Source organism: Somniosus microcephalus, chromosome 32 (genome assembly GCF_052327205.1).
Source record: "Somniosus microcephalus isolate GS21.2 chromosome 32, FLI_Smic_1.0, whole genome shotgun sequence".
NCBI classification, from domain to species: Eukaryota; Metazoa; Chordata; class Chondrichthyes; order Squaliformes; family Somniosidae; genus Somniosus; species Somniosus microcephalus.
Window position 1 is genome coordinate 12424828 of NC_141018.1, and position 18220 is coordinate 12443047.

At 53.0% G+C, this 18220-nt stretch overlaps 1 protein-coding gene across 2 annotated transcripts in view; it reads left to right on the top strand.

The window, feature by feature from the left end:
• Nucleotides 1–715: 715 nt before the first annotated feature.
• ice2 (interactor of little elongator complex ELL subunit 2) overlaps nt 716–18220 on the top strand; it is a 143589-nt gene continuing 126084 nt past the window's right edge. The window contains exons 1-4 of one of the 2 annotated variants that reach the window (XM_085972086.1): nt 716–813; nt 9975–10079; nt 13190–13466; nt 17299–17418. In XM_085972086.1, coding sequence (XP_085828212.1) covers nt 10021–10079; nt 13190–13466; nt 17299–17418 — 456 coding nt within the window. In that variant the 5' untranslated portion in view covers nt 716–813; nt 9975–10020. The remainder of the gene's footprint in view (nt 814–9974; nt 10080–13189; nt 13467–17298; nt 17419–18220) is intronic. The other variant, XM_085972085.1, reaches the window with a different exon arrangement.

Consider the following 18220-nt stretch of genomic DNA (forward strand, 5'->3'; position numbering starts at 1 on the left):
GGGGGAGAGAGAGAGAGACGGGGGGTGGGAGGGGGGAGAGAGAGAGAGACGGGGGGTGGGAGGGGGGAGAGAGAGAGAGACGGGGGGGTGGGGGGGAGAGAGAGAGACGGGGGGGTGGGGGGGGAGAGAGAGACACGGGGGGGTGGGGGGGGAGAGAGAGACACGGGGGGTGGGGGGGGGAGAGAGAGAGACGGGGGGTGGGGGGGGAGAGAGAGAGAGACGGGGGGGTGGGGGGGGAGAGAGAGACGGGGGGGTGGGGGGGGGAGAGAGAGACGGGAGGGTGGGGGGGAGAGAGAGACGGGGGGGTGGGGGGGGGGAGAGAGAGAGACGGGGGTGGGGGGAGAGAGAGAGAGACGGCGGGTGGGGGGGAGAGAGAGAGAGACGGGGGGTGGGGGGGGAGAGAGAGAGACGGGGGGTGGGGGGGAGAGAGAGAGACACGGGGGGTGGGGGGGGGGAGAGAGAGAGAGACACGGGGGGTGGGGGGGGGGAGAGAGAGAGAGACACGGGGGGTGGGGGGGGGGAGAGAGAGAGAGACGGGGGGTGGGAGGGGGGAGAGAGAGAGAGACGGGGGGTGGGAGGGGGAAATTATCCAATACCAGGCCCAGGGGAACGTGTTGATCTGTGGGGACCTCAATTCAAGAACGGGCGAAGAACCAGACTTCACCAATAATCAGGGAAACAATTACGTTTTCGGGAATAACCACTTTGACATCCCTTCCCTTCCATACAGGCATAACTGCGACAAGCAGTCAAATACCAACGGAAAACAGCTACTACAGCTCTGTCGAAACCTGGGTCTGTACATTGTCAATGGTAGGTTCATAGGAGACCTCCTAGGAAGATCGACCTATTGCTCACCTCTTGGCTGCAGCACAGTAGACTATATGATTACAGACTTAGACCCATCCTCTTTCAGAGCATTCACAGTCAAACCACAAACAACACTGTCAGATCACAGTCAAATTACTATGTTCCTCAAAAAGACAGAAACAAACAACATAGAAACACAACCCAGTAAACTGTACAACACCAAAAAATCGTACAGATGGGCCAAAAACGACACGGAAAAATACCAGAAAACAATTAGCAATGCATCAACTCAAGCTCTCTTAGACACCTTTCTGGATAACATATACACTCACAATAAAGAAGGCGTAAACCGGGCAGTTAGTAAACTAAACAATATTTTTGATAATTTGGCAACAAATGCAAACTTGAAAGCTCGCAAGAACAAACCCAAAACAAAAAACTATGAAAAATGGTTTGACCGAGATTGCCATAACATGAGGAAAAAACTTAGAAAAATATCAAACCAAAAACACAGACATCCAGAAAACGAGGAACTACGCCTTACTTATTGTCAGACACTAACACAATACAGAAACACACTCAGGACCAAAAAAGAGCAATATATTAAGAATACACTCAGCTCCATGGAGGAATCCATTGATTCCAATTGTTTCTGGGAAAACTTGAAAACACTACACAAAAAACAACACGACGATTTGGCCATTCAAAATGGGGACACATGGGTAAACCACTTTGAAAAATTATACCAGAAAAACACACTAAGACCAGAGCAAAACCAAATATGCAAAAAACTGGAAAAGCTAGAAATGGCCATAAAAGATAACCAAAACCCGCTGGACGCCATAATAACAGAAAAAGAACTTCTTGAAAAACTCAAGGACCTGCGACCAGGAAAAGCCTGCGGGACAGACGGCATACTAAACGAGATGATTAAACACACAGACAACAAAATGAAACTGGCTATCCTAAAACTCTTCAACTTGGTTCTGAGTGTCGGTTATTTCCCTGATATCTGGAACAAAGGACTCATAACGCCCATATACAAAAGTGGGGACAAAATCGACCCAAACAACTATCGAGGCATCTGTAAACAGTAACCTGGGGAAGGTATTCTGTAGCATCATAAACAAAAGACTTATAAACTTCCTTGAGGAGCACAATGTCTTGAGTAAAAGCCAAATTGGATTCCTGCCAAACTATAGAACATCCGATCATATCTTCACCCTACAGACCCTAATTGACAAACACGTTCACCATAACAAAAGCAAAATCTACGCATGCTTTGTAGATTTCCAGAAGGCTTTCGACTCCATCTGGCATGACGGTTTATTCCTGAAACTTATCGAAAGTGGGGTAGGAGGGAAAACATATGATGTAATTAAATCAATGTATACAAACAACAAATGTGCAGTTAAAATTGGAGACAAACAAACAAAATACTTCCCACAGGGGCGGGGGGTGACGCAGGGCTCGCCAATCTCACCGACACTCTTTAATATTTACATAAATGGATTGGCAAAACTACTTGAACAATCTACAGCACCCGGCCTCACCCTATATGAATCCAAGGTTAAATTCCTCCTCTATGCAGACGACCTGGTTCTGCTGTCACCTACTAAAGAGGGGCTACAGCAAAACCTGGACCTGCTGGAGTCGTACTGCCAGACTTGGGCCCTGACAATAAATCCCCAAAAAACCAAAGTCCTTGTGTTCCAGCAAAGATCCAAACATCAGGGACCCAAAATAAATTTCACAGTAGGAACAACCAAAATTGAACAAACCACTAACTACACATACTTGGGCTTAAAAATCAGTTCTACGGGAAACTTCAAACTGGCTGTGAATGAACTGAAAGAGAAAGCAAGAAGGGCTTTCTATGCCATCAAAAAATCAATCCAAATAGAAATCCCAATTAGCATTTGGCTCAAAATTTTCAAATCAGTAATTGAACCAATTGCACTCTATGGCAGTGAGGTATGGGGACTGCTAACTCAACAAGAATTTGCAAAATGGGACAAACACCCAATTGAGATCCTACATGCAGAATTCTGTAAAAGTATCCTCCGGACTCAAAGGAAAACAGTAAACAATGCATGCAGGGCGGAACTAGGTCAATATCCATTAATAATCACTATCCAAAAAAGAGCCACCAAATTTTGGAATCACCTACAAATGAGCAATCCCCAATGCTATCACTACGACGCCCTGAAATGCCAAGAGCTGACCATAAAGAAGAATACCCTCAGTCAACTAGTCCTGGGACTCAGTGAAGTAACTACTAACAATACTAACAATAACCAGCCCCAGGACAGTGACAGGGTAACACAAAGAATTCGACCCAACACAATCGTCGCTAAGCAAAAGGAAAAATATCTGACATATTGGGCAGAAACAACAAAAACCCAAAGCAAACTCAATTGCTACTTGGCCCTAAACAGACAATACAACATAGCTGATTACCTGACCATGGTAAAGGATAACAAACTGAGAAGAACCTTGACAAGGTACAGACTTAGCGAACATAGCCTAGCGATCAAAAAAGGCAGACACAGGCAGACCAGGCTGCCAAGAGAGGACAGGATATGCTCTCACTGCAGTCAGGGAGTAGTGGAGACAGAGATGCACTTCCTCACAGCTTGTGGAAAATATCAGGGCATCAGGGAGAATTTCTACCAAAAATTCTCACAAATATGCCCTGATTTCAGAAATCTGAATGACAACCAAAAACTCCCATTCCTACTGGGAGAGGAGAGAAGCTGTATAACACTGGCGGCACACTATGTTACAGCTTGCCATGAACAGAGGGACAACCAGTAAACTAAGAAAAGAATATATATAAACAATGCGAATGTATATTTATACACTCAGGGATATACCTGTTTATACACTGTATGAATAGAACTGCGTTTATGTGCTAAACCATAAATGTATTTTGATGCTTTGGCAACATAAGATGTAACTTATCATGCCAATAAAGCGATTTGAATTGTGAATTGTGAATTGTGAGAGAGACGGGGCCTGGGGTGGGGGAGAGAGAGAGAGACGGGGGGTGGGGGGAGAGAGAGAGACGGGGGGTGGGGGGGGGGAGAGAGAGAGAGAGAGACGGGGGGTGGGGGGGGAGAGAGAGAGAGACGGGGGGTGGGGGGGGAGAGAGAGAGAGACGGGGGGTGGGGGGGGAGAGAGAGAGAGACGGGGGGTGGGGGGGGAGAGAGAGAGAGACGGGGGGTGGGGGGGGAGAGAGAGACGGGGGTGGGGGGGGAGAGAGAGACGGGGGGTGGGGGGGGAGAGAGACGGGGGGTGGGGGGGGAGAGAGAGACGGGGGGTGGGGGGGGAGAGAGAGACGGGGGGTGGGGGGGGAGAGAGAGAGAGACGGGGGGTGGGGGGGGAGAGAGAGAGAGACGGGGGTGGGGGGGGAGAGAGAGAGACGGGGGGGAGAGAGAGAGAGACGTGGGGGGGGGGGAGAGAGAGAGAGACGGGGGGAGAGAGAGAGAGACGGGGGGTGGGGGGGGGAGAGAGAGAGAGACGGGGGGGTGGGGGGGGGAGAGAGAGAGACCGGGGGGGGGGAGAGAGACCGGGGTGGGGGGGCGGGGGGGAGAGAGACCGGGGGTGGGGGGGGGGGGAGAGAGACCGGGGGGGGGGGGGGTGGAGAGAGACGGGGGGTGGGGAGAGAGAGAGAGACGGGGGGTGGGGGGAGAGAGAGAGACCGGGGGGTGGGGGTAGAGAGAGAGAGACGGGGGTTGGGGGGAGAGAGAGAGAGACGGGGGTTGGGGGGAGAGAGAGAGACGGGGCTGGGGGGAGAGAGAGAGACGGGGGGTGGGGGGAGAGAGAGAGACGGGGGGTGGGGGGAGAGAGAGAGACGGGGGGTGGGGGAGAGAGAGAGACGGGGGGTGGGGGGAGAGAGAGAGACGGGGGTGGGGGGAGAGAGAGAGACGGGGGTGGGGGGAGAGAGAGAGACGGAGGGTGGGGGTAGAGAGGGGGAGGGGGAGAGAGAGGGGGAGAGGGAGAGAGGGGGAGGGGACGGGGGAGAGGGAGAGAGGGGGAGGGGAAGGGGGGGTGGGCAGAGAGAGAGACGGGGGGGTGGGGAGAGAGAGACGGGGGGGTGGGGAGAGAGAGACGGGGGGTGGGGGGAGAGAGACGGGGGGGTGGGGGAGAGAGAGACGGGGTGTGGGGGGAGAGAGACGGGGGGGTGGGGGGGGAGAGAGACGGGGGGGTGGGGGGAGAGAGACGGGGGGGTGGGGGTGGGAGAGAGACAGGGGGGTGGGGGGGGGATAGAGACGGAGGGGGGGGAGAGAGACCGGGGGAGGAGAGAGACCGGGGGGGGAGAGAGACGGGGGTGGAGAGAGACGAGGGGGGGCGGGGAGGAGAGAGACGAGGGGGGGGCGGGGGGGAGAGAGACGGGGGGGGGAGAGAGACGAGGGGGGGGGAGAGAGACGAGGGGGTGCGGGGAGGAGAGAGACGGGGGGAGAGAGACGAGGGGGGGCGGGGAGGAGAGAGACGAGGGGGAGGGGGGCGAGAGACGAGGGGGGAGGGGGAGAGAGACGAAGGGGGGCGGGGAGGAGAGAGACGAGGGGGGGTGGGGGGAGAGAGACGAGGGGGGGCGCGGGGAGGAGAGACGCGGGGGGGGAGAGACGAGGGGGGCGGAGAGAGACGGGGGGGGGGGAGAGAGACGAGGGGGGGCGGGGAGGAGAGAGACGAGGGGAGGGGGGGTGGGTGGGAGAGAGACCGGGGGGGGGGGAGAGAGACGGGGGGGGGAGGAGAGAGACGAGGGGAGGGGGGGTGGGTGGGAGAGAGACCGGGGGGGGGGAGAGAGACGGGGGGGGGGGAGGAGAGAGACGAGGGGAGGGGGGGTGGGTGGGAGAGAGACGGGGGGAGAGAGATGGGGGAATGGGAGAGACGGGGGGGTGGGAGAGAGAGACTGGGGCGGGAGAGAGAGAGAGACTGGGGCGGGAGAGAGAGAGAGACTGGGGGGGAGAGAGAGAGACTGGGGACGGGGGAGAGAGAGAGACTGGGGGGCAGATAGAGACGTGGGGGGGAGAGAGAGACTGGGGGGGGAGAGAGACTGGGACGGGAGAGAGAGACTGGGGGGGGAGAGAGTGACGGGGGGGAGAGAGAGACTGGGGGGTGGGGTAGAGAGAGACGGGTGGGGAGAGAGAGAGACTGGGGGGAGAGAGACGGGGGGAGAGAGAGACTTGGGGGAGGGAGAGAGAGAGACTTGGAGGGAGAGAGAGAGACTTGGGGGAGGGAGAGAGAGAGACTTGGGGGAGGGAGAGAGAGACTTCGGGGGGAGAGAGCGACTTGGGGAGAGAGAGAGACTGGGGGGGCAGAGAGAGAGACTTGGAGGTGGGGGGGAGAGAGAGATGGGGGAATGGGAGAGACGGGGAGGAGAGACGGGGGTGGGAGAGAGACTGGGGGGGGAGAGAGAGACTGGGGCGGGAGAGAGAGAGACTGGGGGGCGGGAGAGAGAGAGAGACTGGGGGGCGGGAGAGAGAGAGAGACTGGGGGGCGGGAGAGAGAGAGAGACTGGGGACGGGGAGAGAGAGACTGGGGGGCAGAGAGAGACGTGGGGGGGAGAGCGAGAGAGTGACGGGGGGAGAGAGAGAGACGGGGGGAGAGAGAGAGAGACGGGGGGACGGAGAGAGAGAGTGACGGGGGGAGAGAGAGCGAGAGACGGGGGGAGAGAGAGCGAGAGACGGGGAGAGAGAGCGAGAGACGGGGGAGGGGGGAGAGAGAGCGAGAGACGGGGGGGAGAGAGCGGAGACGAGAGAGCGAGAGACGGGGGGAGAGAGAGCGAGAGACGGGGGGGAGAGAGAGCGAGAGACGGGGGGAGAGAGAGCGAGAGACGGGGGGAGAGAGAGAGCGAGAGACGGGGGAGAGAGAGAGAGAGACGGGGGGGTGGAGAGAGATGGGGGGGAGAGAGACGGGGGGGGAGAGACGGGGTGGGGAGAGAGACGGGGGGAGACGAGGGGGGGGTGGAGAGAGACGGGGCTAGAGAGACGAGGGGGGGCGGAGAGAGACGAGGTGGGGCGGGAGAGAGACAGGGGGGGGCGGAGAGAGACGGGGGGAGAGAGACGGGGGGGGCGGGGAGGAGAGAGACGAGGGGGGGCGGGGGTAGAGAGACGGGGGGGAGAGAGACGAGGGGGGCGGGGAGGAGAGAGACGAGGGGGGGCGGGGGTAGAGAGACGGGGGGGAGAGAGACGAGGGGGGCGGGGAGGAGAGAGACGAGGGGGGCGGGGAGGAGAGAGACGAGGGGGGCGGGGAGGAGAGAGATGAGGGGGGGCGGGGAGGAGAGAGATGGGGGGGCAGGGAGGAGAGAGACTGGGGGGGAGGAGAGACGAGGGGGGGAGGAGAGACGAGGGGGGGAGGAGAGACGAGGGGGGGAGGAGAGACGGGGGGAGGAGAGACAGGGGGGGAGGGGAGAGACGAGGGGGGAGGAGAGAGACGAGGGGGGGAGGAGAGACGAGGGGGGGAGGAGAGACGAGGGGGGGAGAGGGAGACTGGGGGGGGAGAGAGAGACTGGGGGGGGAGAGAGAGACCGGGGGGGAGAGAGAGACTGGGGGGGAGAGAGAGACTGGGGGGGAGGGGGAGAGAGAGACTGGGGGGGAGGGGGAGAGAGAGACTGGGGGGGAGAGAGAGACTTGTGGGAGGGAGAGAGAGAGACTTGGGGGGGGCAGAGAGAGAGACTTGGGGGGGCAGAGAGAGAGACTTGGGGAGGGGGAGAGAGAGACTTGGGGGGTGCAGAGAGAGATGGGGGAATGGGAGAGAGACTGGGGGGGAGAGAGAGACTGGGGCGGGAGAGAGAGAGACTGGGGGGCGGGAGAGACGGGGGGAGAGAGAGATACTGGGGGTGAAAGAGAGAGAGACGGGGGGGAGAGAGAGAGAGAGACTGGGGGGGAGAGAGAGAGACTGGGGGGGGAGAGAGAGAGAGACTGGGGGGGGAGAGAGAGAGACGGGGGGGAGAGAGAGAGACGGGGGGACGGAGAGAGAGAGTGACGGGGGGACGGAGAGAGAGTGACGGGGGAGAGAGAGAGACGGGGGAGAGAGAGCGAGAGACGGGGAGAGTGAGAGACGGGGGGAGAGAGAGCGAGAGACGGGGGAGAGAGCGAGAGACGGGGGGAGAGAGAGCGAGAGACGGGGGGAGAGAGAGCGAGAGACGGGGGGAGAGAGAGCGAGAGACGGGGGGAGAGAGAGCGAGAGACGGGGGGAGAGAGAGCGAGAGACGGGGGGAGAGAGAACGAGAGACGGGGGGAGAGAGAGCGAGAGACGGGGGGAGAGAGAGCGAGAGACGGGGGGAGAGAGCGAGAGACGGGGGGAGAGAGAGCGAGAGACGGGGGAAGAGAGAGCGAGAGACGGGGGGAGAGAGAGCGAGAGACGGGGGGAGAGAGAGCGAGAGACGGGGGAGAGAGAGCGAGAGACGGGGGGAGAGAGAGCGAGAGACGGGGGGAGAGAGAGCGAGAGACGGGGGGAGAGAGAGAGAGAGACGGGGGAGAGAGAGAGAGAGAGACGGGGGGAGAGAGAGACCGGGGGGGAGAGAGAGAGATCGGGGGGGAGAGAGAGAGAGAGAGACGGGGGGGAGAGAGAGAGAGAGACGGGGGGGAGAGAGAGAGAGAGAGAGAGACCGGGGGAGAGAGCGAGAGAGACTGGGGTGGAGAGAGAGAGAGAGACTGGGGGGAGCGAGAGGAACTGGGGGGGGAGAGAGAAACGGGGGGGAGACAGAGAGAGAGACTGGGGGGAGAGATTGACTGGGGGGGAGAGAGAGAGAGACGGTGGGTAGAGGGAGAGAGAGCTAGAGAGGAGAAAAGGAAGGGGGGGGGAGCGTGCTCGGTGTGTGTTTGTGTCGGGGTCGGGAATAGTTGGGTGTAAAAGATCCCATGACGCTATTGGAAGAGCTGGGAGTTCTCCCCGGTGTCCTGGCCAATAATTGTCACTGAAACAAACTAAAGCAGATTATCTGGACATTATCACATTGCTGGTTGAATTGTGGCATCTTGCTGTGCGTAAAATATCTGCTGTCTTCACTTACAAAACCCAGATTTGAAAATTAACTTGTTGGCTGTAAAGTGTCTGGGATGTTTTGTGGATGTGAGAGCTGCTGCTGCTTCTTAGGCAGTCCCTCGGAACCGAGGATGACTTGCTTCCACACTAAAAATGAGTTCTCAGGTGACTGATGAGTCCAATGCAGGACCTACAGTCTCTGTCACAGGTGGGGCAGACGGTGGTTGAAGGGGCGGGTGGGTGGGGTGCTTGGGTTGACGTGCGCTCCTTCCGCTGTTTGCGCTTGGCTTCCGCTTGCTCCCGGCGAAGAGACTCGAGGTGTTCGGCGCCTTCCCAAATGCTTCTCCTCCACTTCATGCAGTCTTGGGCCAGGGATTCCCAGGTGTCGGTGGGGACGTTGCACTTTTTCAAGGAGGCTTTGCGGGTGTCCTTGAAGCGTTTCCTCTGCCCACCTGGGACTCCCTTGCCGTGCCGGAGCTCCGAGTAGAGCGCTTGTTTTGGGAGTCTCGTATTGGGCATGCGGACAATGTGACCCGTCCATCAGAGCTGATTGAGCGTGGTCAAAGCTTCGATGCTGGGGATGTTGGCCTGAGCGAGAACACTGACGTTGGTGCGTCTATTCTGCCAATGGATTTGCAGGATCTTGCGGAGGCAGCGTTGGTGGTACCTCTCCAGTGCTTTGAGGTGCCGGCGGTACATGGTCCATGTCTGAGGCATACAGGAGGTCAGGTATCACTGCTGCCCTGTAGACCATGAGCTTAGTGCTGGGTTTGAGGTCCTGGCCTTCAAACACTCTCTTCCTCAGGCGACCGAAGGCTGCACTGGCACACTGAAGGCGGTGTTGGACTTCGTCGTCGACGTCTGCCCTTGTTGGCAGTAGGCTCCCGAGGTATGGAAAGTGGTCCACGTTGTCCAAGGCCTTGTCGTGGATTTTGTTAATCAGGGGGCAGTACTGTGTGGCGGGGGCAGGTTGGTAAAGGACCTTTGTCTTACGGATGTTTAGTGTAAGGCCCATGCTCTCATACGCTTCGGTGAAGGTGTTGACGATGGTTTGGAGTTCGAGCTCCGAGTGAGCGCAGACGCAAGCGTAATATAAATACAAGCTCCTCTTGCTTTAACACTGATGTGTGTACAGCACTGATAATTCTATCTTTTACATTTCTCTTTAACAGGGACATTCAGCCCACAAACGGGAGTGAGGAGTTCTTTACCCATGACATGTACAATCGCTACTCCATGGCCCCGACCTTCTCAGAATTGTTGGCAATAGTGAGCAGGTACTGGAATATTTAACACCTGTTGTGTGCAGTGGTTAGTCTGGACAACGCACTGATCCTTAAGATCTTCATGTCGAGAGCTGATTGGTGTAAACTAATTGCCGTTGGTACATAAATGAGCAGCGAGCGGCAGCAGCGGGCACTGGGTGGCAGGTTAGTTGGCGTTACTGTTCTATCACCAGCCCGGTCAGCCGCCTGAGATTTCATTCTGTGCTGGCTGTTTAAAGAATGGGCGTCTTGCAAACTTTGTGATTGAGGAATGTGCCAGGTACGTTTCACTCATTCCAGCTAATGTTTAAATGGTTTCTCAGACTGTCTCTGCCGACACTCTGTAAAGCTTCCTGAGGTCATGAGAGTCGCTATATAAATGCACGTTCTTTCTTTAGTGGCTGTGCTGAATGTCAGCTTGGCTCAGTTGGTAGCACTCTCGCCTCTGGGTCCTAAGATGCTCAGAGCTCCACTCTAAGACTTAGCACACAGTCTGGGCTGACACTGCAGTGCAGTACTGAAGGAGATTGTTCTTGGGGTGATTGAGACAGGAATGCAGCATTTATTGCCCAATCCATAGTTACCTGGTGCATCCAATCATACAAAGTCGACCACATAGTGTGGGACTGGAGTCACGTGTAGGCCATACGGGGTAAGTCATAGAGTCATAACGGCATAGGAGGCCGCCATTCGGCCCATCGAGTCCGTGCCGGCTCTCTGTAGAGCAATCCAGTCAGTCCCATTCCCCCGCTCTATCACCGTAGCCCTGCAAGTTTATTTCCCTCAAGTGCCTATCCAGTCTCCCCTTGAAAACCACTCGCTGCGTAAAAAAGTTTTTCCTCGCATTGCCCAAAACCTTAAATCTGTGTCCCCTAGTCCTTGTACCATCAACTAGTGGGAACAGCCTTTCCCCATCTAGTCTATCCAAACCTGTCATAATCTTGTACACCTCGATCAAATCACCCCTCAACCTCCTTTGCTTTAATGAAAACAAATCCAGCTTCTCCAACCTGTCCTTGTAGCTAAGATCCCCCATCCCCGGAACCATGCTGGTAAATCTCCTCTGCACCCTCTCAAGGGCCTTCACATCCTTCCTAAAGTGTGGTGACCAGAACTGGACGCAATACTCCAGCTGTGGTCTAACCAGCGCTCCACAAAGGTTCAGCACAACTTCCCTACTTCTGCACTCAATACCTCTATCCATGAAGCCCAAAGGACTGCAAGTTCCCCTCTCCAAAGGACATAAGTGAACCCGTTGGGTTGTAACCACAATCTGGGAGATTGGTGCCAGCTTACAAATGACCAGATGTACTGACTTCAGTTTCACATTTTGCCATAGCAGGGTTTGCCTCAGCACCGTAACCGCCCGGCTACCGTGAATGGTCAGAGCTGCAGAGTCAGTGTTCCCGTTAAATTTTTGGGGGGCTGCGCGGCCCATTCAAAATACCGCGCATGCTCGGTTTTTCACGTTGAAAAGCCGGCGAGCTGGCTGCGCGGGAGGTCCAGAGAGCTGCGCGTCTGTGCAGCTTAAAGGGAGCATTGCCCGCAGTCTGATGCTGACGTTTTGTAGAATTGAAGTTCGTGCCCAATCTGCTGGCAGCACAAAGCAGAGACTCCCTCCTGCAGGCCCTGACTCGGGAATCGCTCTGTAACTTCAGCACCAGCGAGAAGCCAAGCCACTTTATACGGATTCGAAAGCAAAATACTGCGGATGCTGGAAATCTGAAGTAAAAACAAAATGCTGGAAATACTCAGCAGGTCAGGCAGCATCTGTGGAGAGAGAAAGAGAGTTAACGTTTCAGGTCGATGATCCTTCGTCAGAACTGGAAATAACTGGAGGTGGAACAGGTTTTTAAGCAAGTGCAGGGGCGGGGAAAGTGGGGAGGGGAGGGAAGAACAAAAGGGAAGGTCTGTGATAGGGTGGAAGGCGGGAGAGATTAAGAGATGGTGCAAGGCCAAAGGAGATGGTAATGGGACAAGTTAAGAAACAAAAGATGGCTCTAGATGAAGTGTAAATGGCAATGGCTGAATGAAAGACAGCTGCCATGTGAGAGAGAGAAAATAAAATAGATTAAAAAAAACAATAGGGCCGAGGTTATGGTCTGAAATTGTTGAACTCAATGTTGAGTCCAGGGGGCTGTAAAGTACCGAATCGAAAGATGAGGTGCTGTTCCTCGAGCTTACGCTGAGCTTCATTGGAACAGTGCAAGAGGCCGAGGTCGGTGAGGTCAGAGTGGGAGTGGAGCGGAGAATTAAAGTGACAGGCCACCGGAAGCTCGGGGTCACCCTTACGGACGCTTTATACGGAAGCTACCTTCGGCAGGTACACCCAGAGGAGCTGTCCGTTAGTTGAGACGATAAACTGTGAGGGGAACTGAATTTTAAAAGAAAGACTTGCATTTCTATAGCGCCTTTCAGGACCACTGGACATCTCAAAGAGCTTTACAGTCAATGAAGTACTTTTGGAGTGCAGTCACTGTTGTAATGTGGGAAACGCAGCAGCCAATTTGCGCACAGCAAGCTCCCACAAACAGCAATGTGGTAATGACCACATCATCGGTTTTTTGTTAAGCTGGTTGAGGGATAAATATTGGCCAGGACACCAGGGATAACTCCCCTGCTCTTTTTCGAAATAGTGCCCTGGGATCTTTTACGTCCACCTGAGAGAGCAAACGGGGCCTCGGTTTAACGTCTCATCCGAAAGACGGCACCTCTGACAGTGCAGCACTCTCTCAGCACTGCACTGGAGTGTCAGCCTAGATTTATGTGCTCAAGTCCCTGGAGTGGGACTTGAACCCACGACCGTCTGACTCAGAGGCGAGGGTGCTACCCACTGGGCCACGGCTGACATTTTTAGATGGGTGAGATTAAATGGAGTGAAGGTTTGGGAGAAGGGTTAGATGAAGTCGGGTGGGAGGAGACCAGTGTGGAGCAGTCGAGCGGAATGGCCTGTTTCTCTGGTTGTAATTCTATGTAACAGGCACTATCTAATCACGGCAGGGAAGGAGCAGCTCTGTAATTGTACTGTCTTCCCCCAAGTTCATTGTCGGGTTGCAGTGTTAGTTTATTCTGATTTAATTTTGAGCCACCTGAGGATGAACACTCTTTTACACCCCTGCCAGGCAAACGGTGGAAAGCAGCGAGACCCCCACCCCACCCGAGCTGCAACCGCTGCCCAATCCGGTCTCCAAACCCCAGTCCTCTGCACCAGCTGAACAGAGCAGCAAAGGTTCAGCGGCAGCGTTTCCCCTCCCCGAACCCAGAGTGCCTTATCCCCGCTTCTCCGCTCTCAGTGAGAGTGACCAAAGGAACTATGTGCAGCTCATGAAGAAATACAAGAACGTGCAGCGGACAGGACGGCTACAGGGCAAAGTGTACGGATATCTTGTGCAGTATTCTGTGAGTAAACTGAAGGACACTTGTAGTTTTGAATTATAAAGCTTTCTGATTTTTGAATGTCATCCGAATTCTGATTTTTGTGGATTTACTCACGTGTTTTTTTTCAGGCCACGTTGAACTTAGCGTAAATTCCAGAGCGAGGAAAGGCCATTCGGCCCATCTGTCCAGTGACCATGTCTGATTATTCTGTCATGGAGTCCCTCCCACACACTTTAGGGGGACAATGATTTCCATCCACTGCCTCCTCAAAAAAAAAAAAATCAGTATTGTTAAATGTCTATTATTAATCATTGTAATTGTTTATGCTCCACACGAGCCTTGTCCCACCTCTCTTCATCTCATTCCATCGACATACCCTTCTATTCCTTTCTCCCTCATGTATTTATCTAGCTTCCCCTTAAATGCATTTATACTATTCACCGCCACTCCCTGTGGTAGCGAGTTCCACATTCTCGCCACTCTCTGGGTAAAGATGTTTCTCCTGAATTCCCTCTTGGATTTATTAGTGACCATCTTACATGACCCCCTCTCTTCTCCCTCACAGTTGGAAACATCCTCTCTGTGTCGACCCTATCGAATCCCTTCATAATTCTGACGACCTCTGTCGGCTCACCCCTCGGCCTTCTCCTCCAGAGTAAAGAGTTCCAGCTTGTTTAGTCTTTCCGAATTGGTCTAACCGCTCAGTTCTGGTATCCGCCATTTCTTTGCACCTTCTCCAGTGCCTCTATCTCCTTTTTGTAATATGGAGACTAGTTAGTGTGGTCGAACCAAAGTTCTACACAAGTTCAGCATAACTTCTCTGCTTTTGAATTGTATTCCCCAAGAAGTGAGCCCCAGTGCTTTGTTTGCACTTTTCGTGGCCTTGTTAACTTGTGTCGCTACTTTTAGTGATGTGGCTCTGTACCCCCAGATCCCTCTGTTCCTCTACCCCTTTTAGACACTCCGAGGAATTTGTGGCCTCCTTATTCTTCCTACCAGAATGCACCATCTCACACTTACCTATATTGAAATTCATTTGTCAATTACACGCCCATTCTGCAAGTTAATTAAAGTCTTCCTGTATTTTGGCGCAGTCCTCTCTATTCACTACACCTCCCGATTTGGTGTCAACAGCAAATTTTGAAATTGCCCTTCCGATTCCCGAGTCCAAATCATTTCTGTAAATGCTAAGTGATCCCAGCAGCGATCCCTGTGGAACACCACTTCCCATCATTTGCCAATCTGAGTAATTACCTTTAAGCCCTACTCTCTGTTTTCAGTTCTGTAGCCAGCTTGCTCTCCAATCTTCTACTTGTCCCCTGACTCCACATGCTCTGACCTTAGTCATGAGTCTATTGTGCGGTGCCTTATTGAAGCCCTTTTGAAAGTCCATCTATTTCATATCCGCTGCATTACCCTTGTCTACTCTTTCTGTTACTTCTTCTTCATAGGATTCAATATGGTTGGTCAAGCACGACCTACCCCTTTGAAATCGGTGTTGACCTACTCTTTACTATATTTTCAGTTTCTAGTTGTTTTTCTATTACATCTTTGAATAAAGATTCCAATATTATTCCTACCACCGACATTAAGCTAATTGGTCTATAGTTCCCTGGGCTTGTTCTATCTCCCTTTTTATATATAGGAATCACATTGGCTGTCTGCCAGTCCTCTGGCACTATGCCCTTTTCTAATGAATTTTTATACATATGCAATAGTGTCTCTGCTGTCTCTTCCCTAACCTCTTTTAATATGCGCGGATGCAATCCATTCGGACTAGGGGTTTTAGCCTCTAAGTTTGATTATTTTATCTATTATCTCCCCCTTTCTACCTTCAATGTCTTTATGGGCCAGAACTTCGGGTCCCCACAGGTGAGTACGTGCTGGGTACTCAAGCGTAGGCCCAACTAAAGTGCCGGTTTCGTGCATGCACTGCGCATGCGCGGGAAACCGGAACTTCCGTTCCCTTAAAGGAAGGGGTTCACAGGTCGAACGCGTGCGCCGGAGAGGCAGCGCGTACGCCTGGAACTTCGTTTTTTTTTGCAGGTTTCTCCGGGAGGGTAAGTCTCCAGCAGTTACACTTTTAAAAAGCAATCGCAAGGCCTGCTTTTAACAAGGTAAGTGGTGAATTAAGTAAAATTAAAACATTTTTTCCACAGGTTATTTTTAAATACTTTAAAGAAAGGTAAGTTTATTTTTAGCCCCATTAGAAACTAATTAATTTTTTCAAAAATTTAAATTATTGTTTAAAATAGTTATTTAATGTAATTTATATATAGTTATTTTAAAAATGTGATTTAAAAAAAAAATTATTTGAAGTTTTAGTGATGTTTTGGGGCTGAATTGTATTCATAGTTTTGATAGGTCTTCCTGTCAAATCTATGAATACAGATTCCCTGCTACCATTGGCTCCCCATGGCCCACGTGATCCCAGGGGACGCTTCGAACTAACGGCGCCCCTGGGATACGCAAGCACTGCACGCCGGCAGCTGGAGGAGGCCCAGGATCGGAATCCCACGCGGGCCCACAGTACAACGGCCGGCGCGCTAGGTAAGTGCAGGTCGGAGGCTTGCACCCATGGGAAGCCCCCGACCCGAATTTCTGGGCCAATATCTTTTTGATCTCTTCTAATGTCATGTCCACCCCGTTAGTCTCCCTGCTAAGTACTGAGGCAAAGTAATTATTCAATATTGCTGTCATTACCTGTGAGTTTATCGTGTGTATCCCTTAGTGGCCCTATCCCTATCTTAATTTTCCTTTTGTTATTTATCTGTCCCTAGAATACTTTATTTCTTTTTATATTCTTTGATAATTTAATTTCATAGTTTCTCTTTGCCTTCTTAATTGTTTTTTTGGTTTCTTGACCTCTTCGTATTCCCTTTTGTCACCCTCTCCTTTGTTGTCTATGTACTTTGTGTATGCCTTTTCCTTTCGTTTCAATTTTATCCTTATCTCTTTCTTATCCAAGACGTCTCATTATTGACTAGTTTGTTGGAATATACTTCTCCTGAACACTCTTGATCGCTTTAAATATTTGAGATGAAGTAGGGTGGGCGGAGCCTCGTGTGGAGCATAAACACTAGCATAGACCAGTTGGGCCGAATGGCCTGTTTCTGTGATGTACATTCTGTGTAATTTCCCACTGTTCCATCTCTTTGTCAATATTTTTTCCACTTTACCTTCCCTAGTTCAATCCACATTCCCTCATAATTAACTTCTTTTCAAGCTCGCTCTCCTCCCGGATCATTGTTTGTGGTATTCACTGAATCTCTCTCTATGTGGTTTGCCTCCAGTTAGTTGCAGTTGTCTTCTTCTTCTTCTTCTTCTTAGGCAGTCCCTCGGAACCGAGGATGACTTGCTTCCACATTAAAAATGAGTTCTCAGGTGACTGATGAGTCCAGTGCGGGACCTACAGTCTCTGTCACAGGTGGGGCAGACGGTGGTTGAAGGGGTGGGTGGGTGGGGTGCTTGGGTTGACGTGCGCTCCTTGCGCTGCCTGTGTTTGGCTTCCGCTTGCTCCCGGCGAAGAGACTCAAGGTGTTCGGCGCCTTCCCGGATGCTTCTCCTCCACTTTGTGCAGTCTTGGGCCAGGGATTCCCAGGTGTCGGTGGGGATGTTGCACTTTTTCAAGGAGGCTTTGAGGGTGTCCTTGAAGCGTTTCCTCTGCCCACCTGGGGCTCTCTTGCCGTGCCGGAGCTCCGAGTAGAGCGCTTGTTTTGGGAGTCTCGTATCGGGCATGCGGACAATGTGACCTGTCCATTGGAGCTGATCGAGCATGGTCAAAGCTTCGATGCTGGGGTTGCTGGCCTGAGCGAGAACACTGACGTTGTAATCGTGTGGTGATCTGTTACAGGAGCTGAAGAATGCTGTCTGGAATGAAATGCCGGAATTCATGAAATATCTGCAGAATGCGGCTCGAATGTGCGCTGAGGATTACGCTGTCATCAATCCTGACGCTCTCCGCTACACTGAGGTAACGTGTCCAGATTCACACTCCGGCAGTTACTGAACTATCCATACATGTTTGTGTATGAGAATTTCCAATATTTGCCTTTATCTGCTTTAAAGCCCATAGTCCTAGATGAATGAGTCTGGGCTAGAGCATGTGTTTGAATTAACATTCACCAGATTGATGGATTAAACCCTCGGTATGCTGGCTGTAAAGGGTCCTACATAAAATCAGTCCAGTAATGATTCGCCGTGGCGATAATCTCTTCATTTTCTCTGCTCACTAAACTCTCCTTACTCTATCTGTGGTATTGTACCCCCTCTGACACGAAAACCTAAAGCAAATTATTCACTTAGCAGTCCTGCCATGCTTTTATCCTCTACCATTGTCATGCTGTGATCTGTTCAAATCCACCCTCATTGCTAACTCTTAATGTACTTAGAAAACCTTTTGCTATTAACCTTTGGTACAGATTTCTTCATGCTCCCTCTTTGCCTCATTAGTTTCTTGGTCTCTTTTTGTTGTTTTCTATAATCCTCGCAGTCCTCATTCTTCATCCTTAGACAACCATCCTCCTGTTGTTTAATACTGGCTCTAACTACTCTCTTCGTCACACTGTCCCAAAAATACCCCTTTGGCCTTTCAGGGGTTTCAGAGGGCAGCACTCTCTCCTCCGAGTCAGAAGGTCGTGGGTTCAAGCCCCACTCCAGAGACTTGAGCACGTAATCCAGGCTGACAGTGCAGTACTGAGGGAGCGCTGCACTGTCGGAGGGGCAGTACTGAGGGAGCGCTGCACTGTCGGAGGGGCAGTACTGAGGGAGCGCTG